The 23,189-nt window shown below is 42.8% G+C and overlaps 1 protein-coding gene across 1 annotated transcript in view; it reads right to left on the reverse strand.

Moving 5' to 3' along the window:
- Positions 1-23,189, reverse strand: part of LOC133416197 (A disintegrin and metalloproteinase with thrombospondin motifs 7) — a 100,656-nt gene that overhangs the window by 38,613 nt on the left and 38,854 nt on the right. The window contains exons 8-9 of the mRNA XM_061702949.1: positions 19,234-19,377; positions 7,611-7,755 (exon numbers count right to left, since the gene is read on the reverse strand). Of these exons, the coding sequence (XP_061558933.1) occupies positions 7,611-7,755; positions 19,234-19,377 (289 nt within the window). The remainder of the gene's footprint in view (positions 1-7,610; positions 7,756-19,233; positions 19,378-23,189) is intronic.

Raw genomic sequence — 23,189 nt, forward strand, 5'->3', positions numbered from 1 at the left:
TTTTCAAATTACACGTGAAAATGAATAAATAAATTTGATCAAAATCATCTTTATTGGCCAAGTATGTTAAAAACACAAGGAATTTGCCTCCGATAGTTGGAGCCACTCTAGTACTACAGCAAACAAGCCGCTATGACAAAATATACATTTAGGAAATAAAAACATGGTGTCGCGGACATGATCCCCGCAAACTGAGGTGACACAGTGCCTCCACGCGGCATGATAATAAACTGCATTTTTCCAAGCGGCCCTGCTGTGAGACTGCCCCCAAGGAGACTCCTCGTGGAACCTAAACTAATTAACATCTACCCTTGAAGTATGAACTCCCAAGCATCTAAGGCCAGCTGTTTCCACCGGACCACCTGTCTGGGAATAGGAACAATTGCTGGGACAAGGCGGCACCCGCAGGCGTCGAGAGGAGCTGCAAAGTCGAACTGGGGGGACTCTCATTTGATGTTTAACCAAGGATAAATGTCTGTTTTGATATTTCACGATCTCTGCAGAAATTTTCCAAATGTATGCCTTGATGTCTGTGTCAGTGTGTTAACTTTACAAGTGCAAGTTCAAGGTTTTGACAATTGTCTTGATTTGACTCTAAGCAGCATGAAATATGATTTGAACCATAAGCAGTTGATTTGCCAAAACTAAAGTATAAACAGTCAGTCTGATATGCTTAACCTCTGAGTAAAGAGAGTACCAAGTTGCGGTTATTTCATAATATATGATTTTAAACCCATTTTATAAAATTTGTAGACAAGACCCAAGCCGATCCAAGCCCTCTTCGAAACGTCCCTGGAGTACTTAACCCTGGCGCTCGTATGTTTTCTGCTCCTCTCTTTTGTTTTTGGCATGCTTCTTAGCTTCCCAGCCACGGGGTGGCCACGGGGCGGCCTATCCGTGAGCCACCGCTAGGCGATCAGAGCAGCTGGTCCTAAGGTACCAGGTATGCTTCCAGCAAAGTGTGATCGATCTGAAATTGCCAGCGAGCCACAAAAAAAGGCAGGAAGAGACACGATCATTTCCCCCCTATGAGGCGTGACGACCAACCATTTTTCATCTTCTGCGTCTTTTGTTTCTTGTTTTATCTTCAACCAAATTCAGCCAAATTCAACCTGAGAGAGACTACCACCCACCAGCTTGAACCTACGCTCGTGAGTACATGCGGCAAACCTTTGACAGAATGTACAATATGAGTGCCTAATAATTTTCGGGGAAATTACTAGCTTCTGACAAAATCTCAACGTTGTCCTCTCTCTCTCTCTCCGTCCGCACTGGACGCACTAAATGCTTGCGGTTTCCACTTTAGTCCAACACACGATGTTCTATTTCCCTTTTCGTACGCCTATTTTCCTTCTTTTTACCGTTATTAGTGTTATTTTCTATATTTCGTTAGACCCCTTTGTGTGTTTCCCTCTAGATCCCTTGTAGATGTCATTAAATATACTATAAAATTCCACTCTTGGTTGTATTTTGTGTGTGTTCTGAGGTTAAGTAAACCTCTGTCATCTAGAACTCAAAATTTCATAAGGTGTAGCAACCTTCAGATTACGAGACTGATAAAAAGGTTTCTCGTCACTTTCCCTAAATTTTATCCACATAAAAAGTGACGTGGTGGCCCTTACAATACATATTAGTTTGGTTTTAACGATTAAACTTAAAATTACGCTAAACCGGAAGTAACGCAGGCGTCACTTCCAGCTTATTCTTTTCTACAAAATTAATTACATTTTTATTCAACTCATATACGTTACACATGGGTACAGAGAGTCGTTAATCAATGTTAGGAAACCAGTAATTTGGTAATGCTGATACAATGACATCTGTGCAAATGAGTCATCAAGCAATTTAAAGATATTATTGTGATATTTGTGAGATGACAAATGAGTCCCCAAGAACCTTAAAGTGTCCAGTCGTGTGGTAATACTGTGCTGATAAACAACAGCTATGCAAATAACTAAGTGAAGGAATACTGTAATAATGTCGCAACAGAGATGTACAAAATTGGCAAGAATTGGCAAAATATCACAATGGAATTATAAAAATTCCTCACTGGCGTGCAAAAGGAGTGGGTGGAGGTGGCAGTGGCCCTGCCCATCCACCGTGGGGGATGGGGGTGGAGGGGTCATCAAACCCGCCAGCCCACCCCCCGTCAATGAATGAACTTTGCTTGTGAAAATCGTCATTGGAGACTGGAGAAATTCCTGTGACAGTCCATGTTTCCTCATCAGCCGCATAAAGTACAAAACTCCATTCCAACGACGTTAGGACGTTGCGTAGAATGTAAAAACAAAAACAACAACAAAAACAGAACAAAATGATTTGTAAATCCTGTTCAACCAATTGTCATTTGAATACAATACAAAGACAAGGTATTTCATGTTTAAATCTTATTTTAATTTTTTTTTTTTGTAAATATTTTCGCATTTTGAATTTGATGCCTACAACGCATTTCAAAAAGGCTGGGACAGGGGCAACAAAAGAAAGTTAAGGAATGCTCAAACACCTGGAGCATTCTACAGGTCAATATTAAACTACTGTATAGTGTTAGCTACAGTACATTATTGTCCATGTCAGTTCTGTTGAAGTTGCCCATACTCCTTGGCCATGTAGAAGTCTAAGTCAGGAGGAAGTCCTCAGCTTCCTCTAGGGTGGAGAGGAGCACTATTTTCCCGTTTTGTAGAACCCTCATCTTTCAAGGGTGTAGGGTGAATCCCCGAAAGGTTCCAGCTTCAATTAACTTTTTTCTCACTACATTAAATGGGCTACGTCTTCATGGTTTCTGCTGATGAATCTTGAGCAAAGAAGATCTTATGACCATCATGAAGGAGCAAGCGTTGTTGGATATGTTGAAAAGAGCCTTGCAGTCTTGAAATCGCAAAATGTGAATGATTACAGCTTTGCTCCTGTTCTTGCTAAACTGCGGTGTGCTCTTTCCTAAGTTAAAGTCTTTCCTAAGTGAACGGCCAAATCGGCAGCATAAGTTGAATGTCATCGGTCTTTTCAGCGTTTTCGGGGAGCCCTACTGGTCTTAAGTTCTTCCTCCGGCCACAATTTTCCAACTCTTCTGTCTTAGATTCCAAATACGCAATGCGTTTAGTAGCATTAACCAGCTCCATTTTCATACTGTTCAGGCTATTTTCGGTGTCTCCTATGTGGCCCTCGGCCTCCGTTAGCTTCTTAGCGGTGCATCAGCAGAGCCATTCATCTCAGCTATGCCCCTCTCCACGTCCAATTTTGCCCCGAAGTCATCAATGGCACTTATTTTGGTGTTCATTGAGACGATAGTCGTATGAAGCGACTGCAGCTCCCTTAGCACTCTAGCTAAGACAGTCTGTTGGCCGGCCTCATTGTTAGCATCTTCAGCTACCGCCATAGCTATAGCTTTAAGCCTCTGAGAGTTTGGAGCTACTCTCGCAGTCTTTTAAACGACACTTGTTTTGACATCATGCAGGACTAATTCGAACCATTAATAACTAGGACTTTGTAACTTTTTTTTTAGCAGGGTTAGGGTAGCACCCACTCTTAGCTGCCATCTTGGTCCGTGGGTCAACCGTGCCCCACCAGTCAAAATATTAAATAATTTTACGCATGCATCCATTCATTTTCTGTACTGCTTATCCTCACTAGGGTCGCGGGCGTGCCGGAGCCCATCCCAGCTATCTTCGGGCGAGAGGCCGGGTACATCCTGAATTGGTTGCCAGCCAATCGCAGGGCACATATAAACAAAGAATCACTCACACTCACATTGGTACCTACAGACAATTTAGAGTCTTCAATCAACCTACCACGCATGTTTTTGGGATGTGGGAGGAAAACGGAGTACCCAGAGAAAACCCACTCAGGCACGGGGCGATCATGTACAATATGGTATTGTAAAATGTAAAATTTCACAAGCAGCTAACATTGAATTAATAACTGATCAATATAGAGGCTAATGACATGACTTTGGCTCACAACACAATAGTTTCCATTTTTTTTCAAATTATTTTTTCCAATTTTTAAATGTTTTGTTTTGTTTTCTTTTTGGGTAGGCACCAACCCCAAAAAGGCTTACTGGTGGTCAAGATTTTTTGGGGTTGAAAAAAAAAATCATTTATTTTTTTCAAACCAAAGCATTTGGGGGGCTTAAACATTTTAGGTTGAAGCCCCACTAAAATAGGTATAACTACCCCGCTGGCTTTCACAGAGTCCATGAAGTCTGGCTCTCTCTGCTGACACAATCCTTGTGTCACAGTAGGGCTGCACAATTAATCAAATTAGAATCGTGATCACAATTTCGGCTGTCAAGATTAAATGAGCCTGATCGTCAGTGAATTTTATTTAATAACATTTTTGTTTTGTTTTTTACATTTAAAAGGTGGGGACTGCTGTATATGAAAAGTGCTTCATTTTCAGCAGGGCCCACAATGTAGTCAGCCAGCCACCAGGGGGCGAACATATGGCTAAGGCTTCAATTCAGCGCTGGCAAATGTGGCCAACTTCAAAATAAAAGCCTAAATTGCATTGATGTCCAGCATAATAATACATTAAGCTTTTATTTTGAAGTTGGCCTTAGCAGTTCATTGGTGGAGAGGAAGCGTGTTGCGATAAGACATAAGGTGCATCTCATTTCTATATTTGGTCCTACCTCCCCTGTTTACATGCTAGCTCCTCCCACCAGAAATTCCATCGAGGATCAAGGATATTCAGAGGAGTGAAGGAGGAAGACGTATAAATGTTTAGTGGAAATAAGACAAGCATTCCTCGATGCCATTAAATGGAGGCATCTACAAAAGATGACGTCACGTCATTGACGTCACATATGAACCGTTTGCATGGCTAAATTATTACTATCACCACAAAAGTCCACTTTATGCTTTATATATTTAGTGGGATTACATTAAATTTAAATATAATCAACACTGTTACTGTTTCCAACTTTGCAGATGCAAAGAGGATCGTAATTGGTCAATACCGACCGGTCTTCTCTCCCCTTACAGTTTATGTACTGTGTGTATTATCAATATATATATATAGTTGAGTTTCCAATCAACCTACCATGCATGTTTTTGGGATGTGGGAGGAAACAGGAGTGCCCGGAGAAAACCGACGCAGGCACGGGGAGATCATGCAAACTCCACACAGGCAGGGCCAGGATTTGAACACCAGTCCTCAGAACTATGAGGCAGATGTGCTAACCAGTCGTCCACCGTGCCGCACTATATATATATATATATATATATATATATATATATATATATATATATATATATATAGAGAGAGAGAGAGAGAGAGAGAGAGAGAGAGAGAGAGAGAGAGAGAGAGAGAGAGAGAGAGAGAGAGAGAGAGAGAGAGACAACCCCAATTCCAATGAAGTTGGGACGTGTTAAACATAAATAAAAACAGAATACAATGATTTGCATATCACGTTCAACCTATATTTAATTGAAAACACTACAAAGATAAGATATTTCATCTTCAAACTGAAAAACTTTATTGTTTTTAGCAAATAATCATTAATTTAAAATTTTATGGCTGCAATCTTCGAAAAATCTTCAAAAGATGGGACAGGGTCATGTTTACCACTGTGTTACATCACCTTTTCTTTTAACAACATTCAATAAACCTTTGGAAACTGAGGACACTAATTGTTGAAGCTTTGTAGGTGGGATTCTTTCCCGTTCTTGCTTGATGTACACCTTCAGCTGTTCAACAGTCCGGAGTCTCCATTGTCATATTTTACGCTTCATAATGTGCCACACATTTTCAATGGGAGACAGGTCTGGACTGCAGGCAGGTCAGTTTTGTACCCGCACTCTTTTACTACAAAGCCACGCTGTTGTAACACGTGCAGAAGGTGGTTTAGCATTGTCTTGCTGAAATAAGCAGGGGCGTCCATGAAAAAGGCATTGCTTGGATGGCAGCATATTTTTCTCCAAAACCTGTATGTACCTTTCAGCATTAATGGTGCCTTCACAGATGTGTAAGTTACCCATGCCATTGGCACTAACACAGTCCCATACGATCACAGATGCTGGCTTTTGAACTTTGCGTCCATAACAGTCCGGATGGTTACGGCAGCGAGGGACGGATGTTGCCATGGCTGCTCACCTGCTGCTGAAAATCTCCACGTTCCCGCAATTTAATTAGCCTGTCTGGCTCGTGTGCATGTTATGTTTGTGTACATGCGCATCGTTCATATACGTGCAGACAGCAGAGGATTAAAGGAGAAATCCTCCAAAATGAAGACTAAAAAGCAGGACTAATATGGTACAAACTGAGATGTCCACTCCAAATGGTAAATTTACTCGCATTTTGCGCCTTGCGAGTGTTAATTTTGGACCCTGGCCCAAAGCGCTTTACAAATCCACACATTCACTCAAAATTCATACACCAATGGGCGACTGCTGCCATGCAAGTTCCTGTTAGGCCGACTCAGAGCAAATTAGGTTTCAGTGTCTTGGCCAAGGACACTTCGACGGCGGACAATTGGTGCCGGGATTTGAACTGGCAACCCTTTGGTCACTGGATGGCCCCCTTTAGCAACTGAGTCATAACCGCCATTTATGGAGAGAAGAGCAGCAGTGAAAGGATACATCCTTGGGGGCCCCGTTGCTGAGCGTGTGTATGAGGTGTTTTCCCCCCAGCCTCACCTGCTGTGTTCCAGCCATCCGGAAGCTATAAATGCACTGGCAGATGGCAAGAGAGACGCTGAACTGAAAGAGCTCAGACGAGAGGAGTTCAGGGATTATGGTTTTGAATGCAGAGGTGGAGTCCACTAACAGGATCCTCGTGTAGGTCCCTGCGCCATCGAGGTGTTCTAGGATGAAGTGCTGCACCATGTTGACTGTGTATTTGCTTGGTAGGTAAAACTGCTGGCTGTCCAGCAGGTGTCCTGTGATGGTCTTTAGGTTGTCGAGCACGAGGCGTTTGAATGACTTTATGACCACAGATGTCAGAGTGACAGGCCTGTAATCATTAATTCCTAAAATTTTAGGTTTCTTGGGGGCTAGGATAATGGGACTTCACACAGTACAGAATATTGTTTGAAAATCTGAGTGAAAACTGGCGCCAGCTGATCAGCGCAGACTTGCAGGCATGAGGGAGACACGCCGTCCGGCTTTTGTTGCTTGAAGATATGTCTCACATCCTGTTCGTGAACGGTCAAGGCAGAAGGGGGAATCAGAGGTGTGATGGAGGTCATTGGTGGTTGGACTGTGTGGGTGTGGGGTGTGAAACTGTCCTTTTCAAATCTGCAGTAAAACAGATTTGTCAGCAAGTCCTTTATTGTACTCCGCTTAGGGGGATGGTTTACTAAAGTTGGTAATAGATTGTAGATAGGGCTTGACATTAACACCCGCCAGTCCCACAAGTCAGATTGGCTGGTTGTATTTGGATTGGGAAAATATTTTTTTTTGTCATCAACCATGGTTAAGAAAAAGTTTGCTCAGCTCAGCAAGATCAATGGAGAGCAAATGAAAAATCCAAATCCAATTTGGGCAAGCAAAACAAAAATATAAATAAATAAAAAAACAAGATGGAAAAGAGCACATCCAAAAAGAATAGAAATAGAATAGAAAAAGACTAACAAGCAGGTGATTTAGTGCATGTGTTATTTAAGGTAGTCTTACATCCATGTCATCACACAGCAGGGAACCAGATCCATACTGCAACCGGCATTGATGGGCAGCATTATACAGAACCCCAGGAAGCAGCAAGCCTTGTAAAATGGTATCCTTTGCAGGGGCGTCATCAAGGCACCAACCCCAGCCACGACTGTAATAGTAACAAAGCACTCTGGTCACCTCACATGTTTTATTTCAAAGTATGAGCCTACAACAATTTAGGAACATCTGTTCCTATGATAATAGAATCAATTGTCTTATGCCTAGATCATACTACAGGGTTTTAGCTGCGATATTGGCCCGATTAGCTATCGCAGATGATTTCATAGATTGGGCCCGACATATTTTGTTGGGTACGACAAAATGTCTTGTAGTGTGACATAATCCACGACCAACGATTTGGCCCTACGATAGCACTACGACACCAAAATGAAAAGTCTAGCATGTTAGATTATTGTTAGATATCTTTTGTGTAGTGTGACATATCAACGACAACTCTCGACCAGTAGGATTGCGTATTGTGACCGGCGCATCGCCTCCCGTGGTTGCTGTTGTCAACATACTTGGTCACCGTTGTCAACCAATGTTTACTGAAACTTTATTACGATTTGACAGAACGCCATCATGTTTACGTACAACCGTTCGCAACGTTTTGTTGCCTGCTTGCGAGCCATATCATATTAATAATACGTGAACATACCTCAAGCAACCTTGAATGAACATTCTCTCTCACATATTTTTCCATTTTCCATTTTGTACCCCCATTTTGTACTATGGCTCGATCCATTGTTGTTGTTGTCGCCATGGTAATAGGTATATCCGGTCGTGTTGAACGGTGACACGTTTTCTGGTTCTGCCTCTCCGACATTGTTTGATTTGACAAGATAAAGATCAGTGATTGGAAAAGACGGGATGCGGTGGTGTCAGAATACATGTCGTGTAGTGTTGCCACTGTCTGACCGAGATACGGCAGTATTTTATGACAGTAGTCTGACATAGTGCAATCGGGAAAGACCAAATTTTTCTTGTACTCTGATCCAAATTGTTTTGTAGACTGATCCAGGCATTACTTACAGATTACAAAGTATGCTACTACTTACACTATTTATACAGTAGATATAAAAGTCTACACGTTCCTATTCAAATGTCGGGTTTTTGTGATGTAAAAAATAAGACCCAGATGAATAATTTCAAAGCATTTTCAACCATTAATGTGATTTATAATCTGTACAACTCAATTGAAAAATATTGAAAGCTTTTCGAGAGGGGACATAAAAATAAAGCAACCATATTTTAACTAATTTTAACTGGGAGTTAGCACACACCTGCAACCATTTTAAGTGGTTCTGATTAACCCCAAAGGAATTTCAGCTGTAGTAGACTTTTCTCGACATTTTGTAGTCTTACAGCATAAACCATGTTTGACTGAGAGCTTGCAAAGTATCGGAGGGATCTTCTTGTTCAAAGATATCAGAAGGGTACAAAATTATTTCCAAGGAATGAAATATAGCATGGAACACAATGAAGACAGTCATCGTCAACTGGAGAAAATATGCCACAAGAGTGACATTACCAAGAACTGGGCACCCCTCGAAAATTGATGAAAAGATGAAAAGGACACTGGTCAGGGAGGCTGCCAAAAGGCCGACAGCAACATTGAAGGAGCTGCAGGAATATGTGGCAAGTACAGGCTGTTTAGCACGTGACAAAAATCTGCCGTCTTTTTCATATGTCTGTGCTATGGGGTAAAGCAGAAAAACAGAACCTTCATCTTACAAAGCAAACACTGTGCTATGTAATGTAACATGAATTAAATGAATCTCAGCAGCAGGATGGGTGGGACCAAGGATCTGACTGGTTGAACAGCAATCTAAGTTTTATTTTGGAACAAAAATCAATTACATTCATTAAAAGGTACAACAAAATGACTGTTCATACCATAAAATCAATAATAAAAGGAAATAACATAACAATAACAACAAACAACAAATGTACGAAGAGTTAAATTAAATTTCGTTATTTATTTAAATTTACGGTTCATAGAAGACACACAATTGAAGTTGAGAAAATAATTGAAACAGTGGTAAATACCACTTCACAAACAATAAGTGTTCTTTCTCAATAAGTGTTCTGTAAATTGACTGTCTGTTGTACTAGAGCGGCTCCAACTACCGGAGACAAATTCCTTGTGTGTTTTGGACATACTTGGCAAATAAAGATGATTCTGATTCTGATAAAACAACTTATGACAAGGTCTTACAAATGAGGATGCAAAATAGCATGACGTAAAAACCATATTCACCAGACTATTCCAAGAGGCTTAAAAAAGAAAATGCTTTTACATAAAATTCACCAAGACACAAAAATAATAAACATCCCACTTGCGCCAAAATAGCTTGGCAAGCGTAAAGATTTTCTGAAACAATTATTGAATGCGGCGGCACGGTGGGCGACTGATTAAAGCGCCAGCCTCACAGTTCTGAGGAGCGGGGTTCAATCCCCGGCCTAGGCTGTGTGGAGTTTGCATGTTCTCCCCGTGCCTGCATGGGTTTTCTCCTTTCCTCCCACATCCCAAAAACATGCACGTTAATTGAAAACTCTAAAGTGTCCGTAGGTGTGAATGTGAGTGCAAATGGTTGTTTGTTTGTATGTGCCCTGCGATTGGCTGGCAACCAGTTCAGGGTGTACCCTGCCTCCTGCCCGATGATAGCTGGGATGGGCTCCAGCACGCCCGCGACCCTAGTGAGAAGAAGCGGCTCAGAAAATGGATGGATGGATGGATGGAATTATTGAATGCAACTAATTTTCTCATAAAGAGCTTTCTTAAAACTTGGCCATAAAGAGAATTCTGTGAGAAAAAAATGAAAAAAACTCATTGACACAAATGCGAACAGAATCAGCAAGATAAGTAACAGGTTTGATGTTATGCCTCTAAGTTTTAGACTTTGTACTATTGTCGCGGACACACCATGAAAAGATGACACCCAGCACCCCAGTCTCCGGCGAGACTCGCTCTTCCCACCGAGATAGACAGCCATGGCGTGGCGAGACGTAACTTCACATACAGATGCTAAATAAATCAACAGCCATAATCAACAGAAACAAGACACAGATATTTGCTTTGGCATGCCGACCCTAAGGGAATTACAAGCACCCGGAACTTCAAGGCGGAGACCAAAGATACAGAGTTCGCCCTAGGATGCTAAGTTAATTAACTTAGCCCCCGCCAGCCAGCCCAGAGGATTTAACCAAAAAAGGCGCTTCCACTCTGTCAGGTACCGCGCCACTTGGGAGTTTGAACAGGCGACTGCGACACCCACAGGCGACGGCACTACAGACACAGGTTCAGGAAACATAGTCTGTACCGCACTTGGCTGGGAGTTACCGTATTTTCACGACCATAAGGCGCACCATATTAAAAGGTGCAGTCTCAGTTACGGGGTCTATTTCTGTATTTAACACACACATAAGGTGCACCATATTATTGGGCGCAGGCATGGTAAAACATACGCTAGCATGCATCGAACATAGCCAAACCCTAATAACAGTATCTCCTCACAGGGGTTCCTGATTCAAATTTGATCATCACCAAATCTTAAAATGATCTACCAGTAAATGCAACCTCAGATGAACAACAACAACACATAACATAATATATTGGGTCATTATGTAACAACAACTTAACCAAACAAACAACGTATGTGCACCTCTCTTTCGGAGCTAAGATCAAGGGTAAATAGCAACCAGGTTCTAATGCACTTGAATCAATGATCATCAGCAAGTGGGATTAGCTCAGTAAAATAAGACGTTTTAGTATCTTGGAGGTCCAGAGCCTTCAGGTGTACACTATGTTAATGAGAAACGACATTTGCAATCATCTCACAAAAGCATTTCCTGTCCAATCAATCAGGGTCAGGGAAAAGGTCATTTCCAATAAATTTCCAGTCCATCATTCAACAGTGAGAATTATTTCTCACAACTGGGAAATTTAAGACAGCTTCCAATTTCCCCCAGGAGTCAACGAGACTTCTTCGCTTTGCAAAGTTGCTTCCTGACAAACTTCAAGGCCTTTGGACAGAAAAGCCTAAAGTAGGTTTGGTCATAGTTAATTAATAGATTCGATTAGATTAGATTAGATTAGATTAGAGTGCCCTGTGTTTGGCTGGCGACAAGTCCAGGGTGTACCCTGCCTCTTTCGCCACGTCATCTGAGAAAGACCCCTGGTCACCCAGGACCCTAATGAGGATAAGAGCTATAGAAAATGGATGGCTGGAAAGAAGAGACTGATGGACAGACAGACAAAAAGATATACTTTATGAATTCAGTGAGGGATTCATAAATTACTGCAAATGAACAAGTATATTTTCACAGCCACTGCACAATTTTTATTCACAGGATCATTTGTAGCTACTTATTTTGCAGCCACAGAATTTAACCTGATTGAAATGCAAGGAGTTGTGAATAAACAATGCCTGTAAATGTCTAATTAGAAATGAATTGAAGCAACAATGTAAAAAAAGACAATTACTCTATAACAAAAGGAGAGTGATAACGTCAAGAACAACTTAAATGAAATAGGTTCCATTTTCTTTTCAATGTGACTGGGGCACTTTTGTGTTGAGTTAATGTGGTACATCTGTGTTTGATTGGTTCTCTTCAGGTACTCAATCTTCCTCCCACAGTGCACAAACATGTATGTACAGTATGGTTCACTGTAGACTTTAAATTGCCTTTAGGTGTGAATGTGAGTCTGAATGGTTTGTTATGTACCCTGTGATTGACAGGTGATCTTGGTAGACTAGGCTCCTGCCCCCTATGATCCTAGATTAGAGAAATGTTACAGATGGAAGCTATACAGACCCATCCATCCCATCCATCCATTTTCTGAGCCGCTTCTCCTCACTCGGGTCGCGGGCGTGCTGGAGCCTATCCCAGCTGTCATCGGGCAGGAGGCGGGGTACACCCTGAACTGGTTGCCAGCCAATCGCAGCGCACAGACAAACAAACAACCAACCATTCACACTCACACTCACAGTCATGCCTATGGGCAATTTAGAGTCTCCAATTAATGCATGTTTTTGGGATGTGGGAGGAAACCGGAGTGCCCGGAGAAAACCCACGCAGGCACGGGGAGAACATGCAAACTCCACACAGGCGGGGACGGGGATTGAACCCCGCACCTCAGAACTGTGAGGCTGACGCTCTAACCAGTCATCCACCGTGCCGCCGCTATACAGACCCAGATGTTGTAATTCATCTAAAGGATCTCACATTACTCCATAGCCACTTTAATGAATTAAATTTTTTCCATCTTCTATTTGAAAAAATGAAAAATAAATAATTCAATGCTCTTCTCCCTACTAGGCCATTCCCATAGAAACATACTTTAAAATTTGAACACTGTACAAATCCAACTGAATAGTATGCATAAGCAAGATGATTGTGTGGAGGTTGTCACAAATCATCAGTATGGGCTGTATGAATATACGGTATGACTGAGAAACAGCAGTAGCAATTAAAATGTTCTGCATGAGTGCCTTTAGACTGTATAAAATGCACTAAATAGAGACTCGAATGGGTGATGACGTCATACTGCAGACTGTCAAAGACCACGTCAGAGAAACATTCATTCTATGTTTGTGAATCCACCTCTAAGTGAATTAAATAAACATGCAAGTTGTGGTTAATTATGTGTGAGGCTAAGTTTGTCAAGTGGCTTCAGATTTAGATATTTTACATCATGATTTAATCCATCCATCCATTTTCTGAGCCGCTTCTCCTCACTTGGCTGGCGGGCGTGCTGGAGCCTATCCCAGCTGTCATCAGACAGGAGGCGGGGTACACCCTGAACTGGTGGCCAGCCAATCGCAGGGCACATACAAACAAACAACCATTCGCACTCATAGTCACACCTACGGGCAATTTAGTCTCCAATTAATGCATGTTTTTGGGACGTGGGAGAAAACCCACGCAGGCACGGGGAGAACATGCAAACTCCACACAGGCGGGGCCGTGGATTGAACGCCGGTCCTCAGAACTGTGAAGCTGATGCTCTAACCAGTCGTCCACCGTGCCGTCACATCATGATTTATTGATGTTATTTGTGGAAGCATACCTATTTCTTCTTCATGGTAGACATTAACGTGTACTTCTTCTTTTCCTTTCGGCTTGTCCCTTTAGGGGTCGCCACAGCGCGTCATCCTTTTCCATGTAAGCCTCAACATCTTCATTTCCGCCACCTCCAGCTCTGCTTCCTGTTGTCTCTTCAGTGCCACTGTCTCTAATCCGTACATCATGGCTGGCCTCACCACTGTTTTATAAACTTTGCCCTTCATCCTAGCAGAGACTTTCCTGTCACATAACACATCTGACACCTTCCTCCACCCGTTCCAACCTGCTTGGACCCGTTTCTTCATTTCCTGACCACAGTCACCATTGCTCTGGACGGTTGACCCCAAGTATCTAAAGCCCTCCACCCTTGCTATCTATTCTCCCTGTAGCCTCACTCTTCCCCCACCACCCCTCTCATTCATGCACATATATTGTCTTACTTCGGCTAATCTTCATTCCTCTGCTTTTCAGTGCATGCCTCCATATTTCTAACTGTTCCTCCACCTGCTCCCTGCTTTCACTGCAGATCACAAAGTCATCTGCAAACATCATGGTCCACGGGGATTCCTGTCTAACCTCATCTGTCAGCCTATCCATCACCACTGCAAACAGGAAGGGGCTCAGGGCTGATCCCTGATGCAGCCCCACCTCCACCTTAAATTCATCTGTCACATCTATAGCACACCTCACCGCTGTTGTGCTGCCCTCGTAAATGTCCTGTATTATTCTAACATACTTCTCTGCCACTCCAGACTTCCGCATGCAGTACCACAGTTCCTCTCTGGGTCATAGGCTTTCTCTTGATCTACAAGGACACAATGTAGCTCCTCCTGACCTTCTCTGTACTTTTCCATCAACATCCTCAAGGCAAATAATGCATCTGTGGTACTCTTTCTAGGCATGAAACCATACTGTTGCTCGCAAATACTCACTTCTGTCCTGAGTCTAGCCTCCACTACTCTTTCCCATAACTTCATTGTGTGGCTCATCAACTTTATTCCTCTATAGTTGCCACAGCTCTGCACATCACCCTTGTTCTTAAAAATGGGCACCAGCACACTTTTCCTCCATTCCTCAGGCATCTTCTCACCTGCTAGAATTCTATTGAACAAGTTGGTCAAAAACTCCACAGCCACCTCTCCTAGATGCTTCCAGACCTCCACAGGAATGTCATCCGGACCAACTGCCTTTCCATTTTTCATCCTCTTTAATGCCTTTTCTAACTTCTAACCCTAACCCATGTGATGCAAATTCCGATTCAATTGATGATGATATACCTTTTCCTGTGGAATCTTAGCACTGAATATTTCCAAGGTAGTAAATGCTTGGGTGAAGTAACTTTGGTTCTACAATCTGGGTATATAATACAAATCTTTTCTTGTTAGTAATATGTGTTGTTACAGCTGCTAATATGGTCGGTACAAGATATTCTTGCACTTTCTGTTCAACCTGTTGCTCAGAATATTGAGAGAGACTTTCTAGTAGTTCTTGGGCTAAGAAGCAGAAAGTGTATGAAACTAACTTTTCATTCAGATTAGCAACACAGAGATCTCACACACAAATCCGAGCAGGCTTTTGAATTTGTTTAGTGGGACATCCTCCATCGTCATCCAGTGTATTATTTTCAAAAGAGCTGTTATTGCCATGTTTTTCCCTGGACTGCACTATTAAACTTCTTGATGAAAAGATGAGAGATTCTTCTTTATCCTTACAAGTTTATGTATTTGAAGAGCATGTTGGTGTGCGGGCAATTTAGCAGGATGTGTGAGCGTGATAGGCTGGAAATTCCCATTTTACACATTTCTGTTCATTCCAGTTTTCATATTGTTCGTTGTGCATGGTAACCTGTACATAAAATCATCACCATTTCCTACAGCTTTGTATCGTAACCACAAGTGCTGTTGCAGCCACTGTGTCTTAAATGTATGTAATGTAATTTCCAATGCAGCATAACTTCCTGCTTCCTCTTAATCATCACTTATAGGCTCGAGCTCAAAACACGGCAGTGGGGGTTCAGCATGGCTTGGCTTGGTATGTATATATATCTCGAGCACGAAACTGCATGAAACCACACGGAGGTATATATAATATAAACATTGTTTAACAGACTAAAATTAAATGTTTTTAACATAAATATGAATCAAAACAGACAGGATACAATATTATTCTGAAATTAATCAACTTAAAACTTCATCCATCCATCCATCCATCTTATGAGCCGCTTCTCCTCACTAGGGTCGCGGGCGTGCTGGAGCCTATCCCAGCTGTCATCAGACAGGAGGCGGGGTACACCCTGAACTGGTTGCCAGCCAATCGCAGGGCGCATACAGATAAACAATCATCCGCACTCACATTCAGACCTACGGGCAATTTAGAGTCTGCAATTCATGCATGTTTTTGGGATGTGGGAGGAAACTGGAGTGCCCGGAGAAAGCCCACACAGGTACAGGGAGAACATGCAAACTCCACACAGGTTTGGCCGGGGATTGAACCCGGGTCCTCAGAACTGTGAGGCTGACGCTCTAACCAGTCATCCACCGTGCCGCCTTAAAACTTCAGACAAACTTAAAATAACTTATAATAACTAATTCTGATTCATCCATTCTCTCTAGCACTTACCCTCACCAGGGACGCGGGTATGCGGGAGCCTATTCCAGCTCACTGGCGAGAACCGGTATACATCCTGAACTGGTCGCCAACCGTTCGCAAGGCACATATTGACAATTAACCATTCATACTCACATTCACACTATGAGATACTTTAGAGTCTTCAATTAACCTACCATGCATGCTTTTAGATTTTTGGGAGGAAACCAGAGTACCCGGTGAAAATCCATGCAGGTACTGGGAAAACATGCAAACACCCAAACCTGGATTTGAACCCACGACCCCTGAACTGTGAGGCAGACATGCTAACCAGTCGCCCCTGATTCTGCACATGAGAATATACAGTATGCCAAAAGTATCCAAATTCTGAATATGAACATGTTCCAAAAAAACTAATATTGTGATGAAACTTTGTGCTTTTCAGTAAAAGTTTGAATGATTAATGCAGCCCTAAGGGGTGCACAAGCCAGTGCAAACTGGAAGCTGGTCCCAAGCCAGGATAAATGCAGAGGGTTGCGTCAGGAAGGACAGCGGCTTAAAACCTTGCCAAACAAATCTGAGCGTTCATCTCGAGCATTCCATACCGGATCGGTCGTGGCCCGGGTTAACAACGTCCGCCCCCGGCAGCGTTAACCTGCAGGGCACCGGTGGAAATTCAGCTACTGTGGGTCGAAGTCAAAGGAGAGGTGGAAAGCGGGTACTTAGGCAGAGAAAGAAGACGAAACCACAGAGCCTAAAACTGAATGTGGGGACTTTGAATGTTGGGAGCATGACAGGAAAATCTCGGGAGTTGGTTGACATGATGATTAGGAGAAAGGTTGATATATTGTGTGTCCAGGAGAGCAGGTGGAAAGGCAGTAATGCTAGAAGTTTAGGGGCAGGGTTTAAATTATTTTACCATGGTGTCGCTAAGTTAGTTAGCTAAGAATGTCTTAGCTAAGAATGTCTGGTGAAAAGTGTATCAGATTGAGTGATGAGGCTGAAACTTGAAACTAGACTTTACACCGATCTTATCGGCCTGATCGGTTTCGGCCGAAAATTATTAGCATTTTATGCTGATAGGCTGATCGGCATTAATGTCATAATTCGCCGATCCGATCAATGACTTCATTGATCAGCTCTGCAAATGACAATTACTCCGTGCTGCCATCATGTACGGTATATTTGAATCCAAAACCTAGTTTATTTTTAGCCTTGTCACATTTCTTTTGACATTATCTTCTCAACTCAAACGCGACCGGATACACTCGTTACCACGGCCACAACAAAGACAACAAAGATATATTTATTGTAAATATAATTTTTTGAGCAATTAAGTAAATGAACAAGTAATTTAAATAGACACATTGCTCTATCTTGTGATCGGATCGGTGATCGGTTATTGTTTTTTTAAACTTGCTGATCGGTGATCAGGCCCATAAATCCTGATCGTGTAAAGCCTACTTGAAACTGAGGGTGTCATGTATAATGTGATTAGCGGCTATGCCCCACAGGTAGGATGTAACATAGAGGTGAACGAGAAATTCTGGAAGGAGCTAGACAAAGTAGTTCTGAGCATCTCAGACAGAGAGAGAGTCATGATTAGTCCAGATTGTAATGGACATGTTGGTGAAGGAAACAGGGGCGATGAAGAAGTAATGGGTAAGTACGGCATCCAGGAAAGGAACTTGGAGGGACAGAAGGTGGTAGACATTGCAAAAAGGATGGAAATGGCTGTAGTGAACACTTTTTCCCCGGAAGAGGCAGGGACATAGGAGAGCAGAAGTAGAAGCATGCAGGTGGATTATATTTTGCGCAGACGATGTAATCTGAAGGAGGTTACTGACTGTAAGGTAGTGGTAGGGGAAAGTGTGGCTAGACAGCATAGGATGGTGGTGTGCAAGATGACTCTGGTGGTGGGGAGGAAGATTAAGAAGACAAAGGCAGAGCAGAGAACCATGTGGTGGAAGCTGAGAAAAGAAGAGTGTTGTGCGGCTTTTCGGGAAGAAGTGAGAAAGGCTCTCATTGGACAGGAGGAGCTTCCAGAAGACTGGACCACTACAACCAAGGTGATCAGAGAGACAGGCAGGAGAGTAGTTGGTGTATAGACTTGGTGGTGGAACCTCACATTACAGGAAATCATACAAGGAAAGAGGTTAGTGAAGAAGTGGGACACTGAGAGGACCGAGGAGAGGAGAAAGGAATACATGGAGATCCGACGAAGGCCAAAGGTAGAGGTGGTAAAGACCAAACAAGCGGCATATGATGACATGTATGCCAGGTTGGACACTAAAGAAGGTCAGAAAGCTCTACACAGGTTGGATAGACAGAGGGATAGAGATGGGAAGGGTGTGCAGCAGGTTAGGGTGATCAAGGATAGAGATGGAAATGTGTTGACTGGTGCCCGTAGTGTGCTGGATAGTTGGAAAAAATACTTTGAGGAGTTGATGAATGAAGAAGCCACCTTGAGTTAAATTGTTAGTGCTATTAATGACACTTTGGTCTCTTGAAACATTATGGAAACAAATATACACTAGTTTGTGACTGTGCACAACCGACCAATGGCCAAGCAAAACAACGGAGACCTACCATCCTTGACAATTCACTATATTGACGACTGGGATTTTCAAATGAAAACTCTGTGCTTGCAGCCAAATGCTATTGCCGTTTTTGGATTAAATGTATTTGCTTCCATTAAGTTGCAATTCATGACTACACTTTGTAACAGCACATTTATTCAGTTAGTATTTGCTAAAATAAATGTTTTTGTATCGATGCCGGTAATCTCCATATTGCATTTTCACAGGTCAGGTCAGTTGACCTATACATTCTCCTATTAAAAGCATACATACTGTATATGATCCCAAGCACCATGAAACAGAAAACAGTGGAATTCAGCGTGAATGCAGTACATGCATTGTGTGAAACTCACTCTAGGAAGCGTGTTATATACTGGCGACTGCATCGGGACCACCTGGGAAGTAAGGTGCCATAGAGCAGCTGCGGAGACATGATGAAAGGTTTTTTCCCAATGGGTTCACAATCGTTACCGTTGCCATCATGCTGAATCCCAAAACTGTAGAGAAGGACAACATCAAACATCAAGGACAACATCAAACATCGTAGCAATTATCTGGACAGATATACACAAGTTCTGCTCCATCGCCAACATTCAATAGTGATGTAGTCACTGCGGTCATGGTAATTAAAAGGAGGAGGGGACTTTTATTCCAGGGTGGTATACTGCATTAGTTTAATTGTAAATGCAACATCTCTCCATTGTGTTCCACTAAATTACAATGCCATTTTATTGTTCAGTCTTTTCAAAAACATGCTGTTAAAACTACATTTGAGATAGACGCTATCAACGACACAGTGTGATTTCATTTCTTAAGGGGAAAAAAAACCTATTCAAATGTACCTTGCCCTGTGTGAAAACGTAATGGCCCCCTATACATAATAATTGGTTGAACCATCCTCAGCAGCAACAAGTAAAATAAAGCGTTTTCTATAATTGGCCTGTGTGGAGTTTGCATGTTCTTCCCGTGCCTGCGTGGGTTTTCTCCGGGTACACTGATTTCCTCCCACACCCCCAAAAACATGCGTGGTAAGTAGATTGATGACTCTAAATTGCCCGTAGGCGTGAATATGAGTGCGAATGGTTGTTTGTTATATATGTGCCCTGTGATTGGTTGGCGACCAATTCAGGGTGTACCCCTCCTCTCGCCCGACGACAGCTGGGATAAGCTCCAGCACGCCTGCGACCCTAGTGAGGATAAAGGGTACAGAAAATGGATGGATGGATGGATTTAATTTTCTATTTTAGAGACTCACTGAAGTCAGTGTGGTGGTTCAGACTCAGAAGTCTGATATGTATCGTGGTTCTTGTACCGTTAATCACTGATGTACTGTAGTGTTGTTTTGGTTGTGCACAGGGCTCAAATACATTTAAAAAGGTTGTTCTTTAATGTAGCTAGAATTATCCATCCATCCATATTCTTCCCGATCGACCAGACCAGAATACTGTACATTTCTGGGTTTGCGAGCCGTGCCGCCGCATCGCCTCGGCTCAAGCCATATAAATAGTACGTGAAGCATCAAATGTTTAACATCAATGCTAAACTATACTCATAATGTATAATCTGCCTGTCGATGAAAAACATAGCTTGTGACCAGAATGTATGCAAGGTACGCTAAAAAATGAATGGAGCTGGCAGCTTCCTTGCTAATATCCACACGTTCCCTTTCATTCTCGCCAGCATCGTCTCTCTTTATGAACTTGCTTCTTCCTTAACTCTTAATCTATCTTTTTATGGTTTAAGAAATGTGATCAAGTATTAGCTATTGTATACACAGCATCAAACGCCTCTACATGCTCGATGTTCAGGGTGTCCGTATATCCACTCGCTATTTGGGATTGACATCACGTTCCATCTGCGTAGCCTAGGAGCCAATCATGTTGAAGCGGGGCGGGTCTTGCCGAGAAAGGCCGTGGGATGTCTGTGAAATGGACCCTTCCCTTTCCGGGTGTCCATAATTGTAATTTGTTTCGTGTTTTGTTTTTGTGTTTTTTGAAATGTTAAAGTGTTTCGTGTTTTGTGTTTTTTGAAAGGTTAAAGTGTTTCACAATCGGGAATATTGTTTTGCACATCCAGGCCACCGTAATTCTGTCCTGAGTCTAGCCTCCACTACTCTTTCCCATAACTTCATTGTGTGGCTCATGAACTTTATTCCTCTATAGTTCCCACAGTTCTGCACATCATCCTTGTTCTTAAAAATGGGCACCAGCACACTTTTCCTCCATTCCTCAGGCATCTTCTCATGCGCTAGAATTGTATTGAACAAACTGGTCAAAAACTCCACAGCCACCTCTGCTAGATGCTTCCATACCTAAACAGGAATGTCATCAGGACCAACTGCCTTTCCATTTTTCATCCTCTTTAATGCCTTTCTAACTTCCCCCTTACTAATCATTACCACTTCCTGGTCCACCACACTTGCCTCTTCTACTCTCCCTTCTCTCTCATTTTCCTCATTCATCAACTCCTCAAAGTATTATTTTCATCTATCTAGCACACTACTGGCACCAGTCAACATATTTCCATCTCTATCCTTGATCACCCTAACCTGCTGCACATCTAGTCAAACTGTATAGATCCTTTTCTCCTTCTTTAGTGTCCAACCTGGCATACATGTCATCATATGCCTCTTGTTTGGCCTTTGCCACCTCTACCTATGTCACATCTCAATTTATTCCTTTCGCCTCTCCTCGGTCCTCTCAGTGTCCCACTTCTTCTTAGCTAACATTTTTCCTTGTATGATTTCCTGTACTGTGAGGTTCCACCACCAAGTCTCCTTCTCTCCTTTCCTGCCAGACGATACACCAAGTACTCTCCTGCCTGCCTTTGATCACCTAGGCTGCAATGGTCCAGTCTTCTGGAAGCTCCTCCTGTCCACCGAGAGCCTGTCTCACCTCTTCCCGAAAAGCTGCACAATACTCGTACTGTCTCAGCTTCCACCACATGGTTCTCTGCTCTGCCTTTGTCTTCCTGATCTTCCTCCCCACCACCAGAGTCATCTTACACACCACCGTCCCATGCTGTCTAGCCACACTCTCCCCTACCACTACCTTACAGTCGGTAACCTCCTTCAGATTACATCGTCTGCAGAAAATGTAATCCACCTGCGTGCTTCTACCTCCGCTCTTGTAGGTCACCCTATGTTCCTGCCTGTTCTGGAAAAAAGTGTTCACTACAGCCATTTCCATCCTTTTTGCAAAGTCTACCACCATCTGTCCCTCCAAGTTCTTTTCCTGGATGCCGTACTTAACCATCACTTCTTCATCACCCCTATTTCCTTCACCAACATGTCCATTACAATCTGCACCAATCACGACTCTCTCTCTGTCTGGGATGCTCAGAACTACTTCGTCTAGCTCCTTCCAGAATTTATTTTTCACCTCGAGGTCACATCCTACCTGTGGGGCATAGCCACTAATCACATTATACATAACACCCTCAATTTCAAGTTTCAGCCGCATCACTCGATCTGATACTCTTTTCACCTCCAAGATATTCTTAGCCAACTCCTCTTTTAAAATAACCCCAACTCAATTTCCCTTCCTATCTACACCATGGTAAAATAATTTAAACCCTGACCCTAAACTTCTAGCCTTCCTGCCTTTCCACCTGGTCTCCTGGAGACACAATATATCAACCTTTCTAATCATCATGTCAACCAACTCCCGAGATTTTCCTGTCATAGTCCCAACATTCAAAGTCCCCATATTCAGTTCTAGGCTCTGTGCTTTCCTCTTCTCTTTGTGCCAAATAACCCGCTTTCCACCTCTTATTCTTCTTCGACTTCGACCCACAGTAGCTGAATATCCGGATGCCCTTTCTGACGCAACCCTCTGCATTTATCCGGGCTGCATTTATCCAGGCCTTCAGTTCGCACTGGCTTGTGCCTCCCATAGGGCTGCATTTTAAATTGTGGCTGCCCACTTTTTCTTTTTTTTTTCCTTTCGGCTTGTCCCCGTTCGGGGTCACCACAGCGTGTCATCCTTTTCCATGTATATTCAGCCCACTTCTGACTTGAGAAAACACCTTGCGGTAAGTTGCAGATGTTTCCATTGTCGTTTTAGCAGAGGATATGGCAACATGGTTGACTTGTTATTCATTGGTTGATGTTTCGGCTCGGGGTTGGATTTACCATTGTCGAAGTGGGTGTTTGGGGCTGCTTCATCGCGTCGCGTGGTTTGTGTGTGCGGGTTTTGGCTTGGCTTCCTGTTTTGGGCTTTTGGCCTTTTGTTTTGGGAAGTGCGTGTCGGGGCTCGGCATTTTGGCGCGAGGGGGGGCTTCGCATAGCGCCGGTGATTTATTTATTTTT

The sequence above is a fragment of the Phycodurus eques genome, chromosome 2 (assembly GCF_024500275.1).
Source record: "Phycodurus eques isolate BA_2022a chromosome 2, UOR_Pequ_1.1, whole genome shotgun sequence".
NCBI classification, from domain to species: Eukaryota; Metazoa; Chordata; class Actinopteri; order Syngnathiformes; family Syngnathidae; genus Phycodurus; species Phycodurus eques.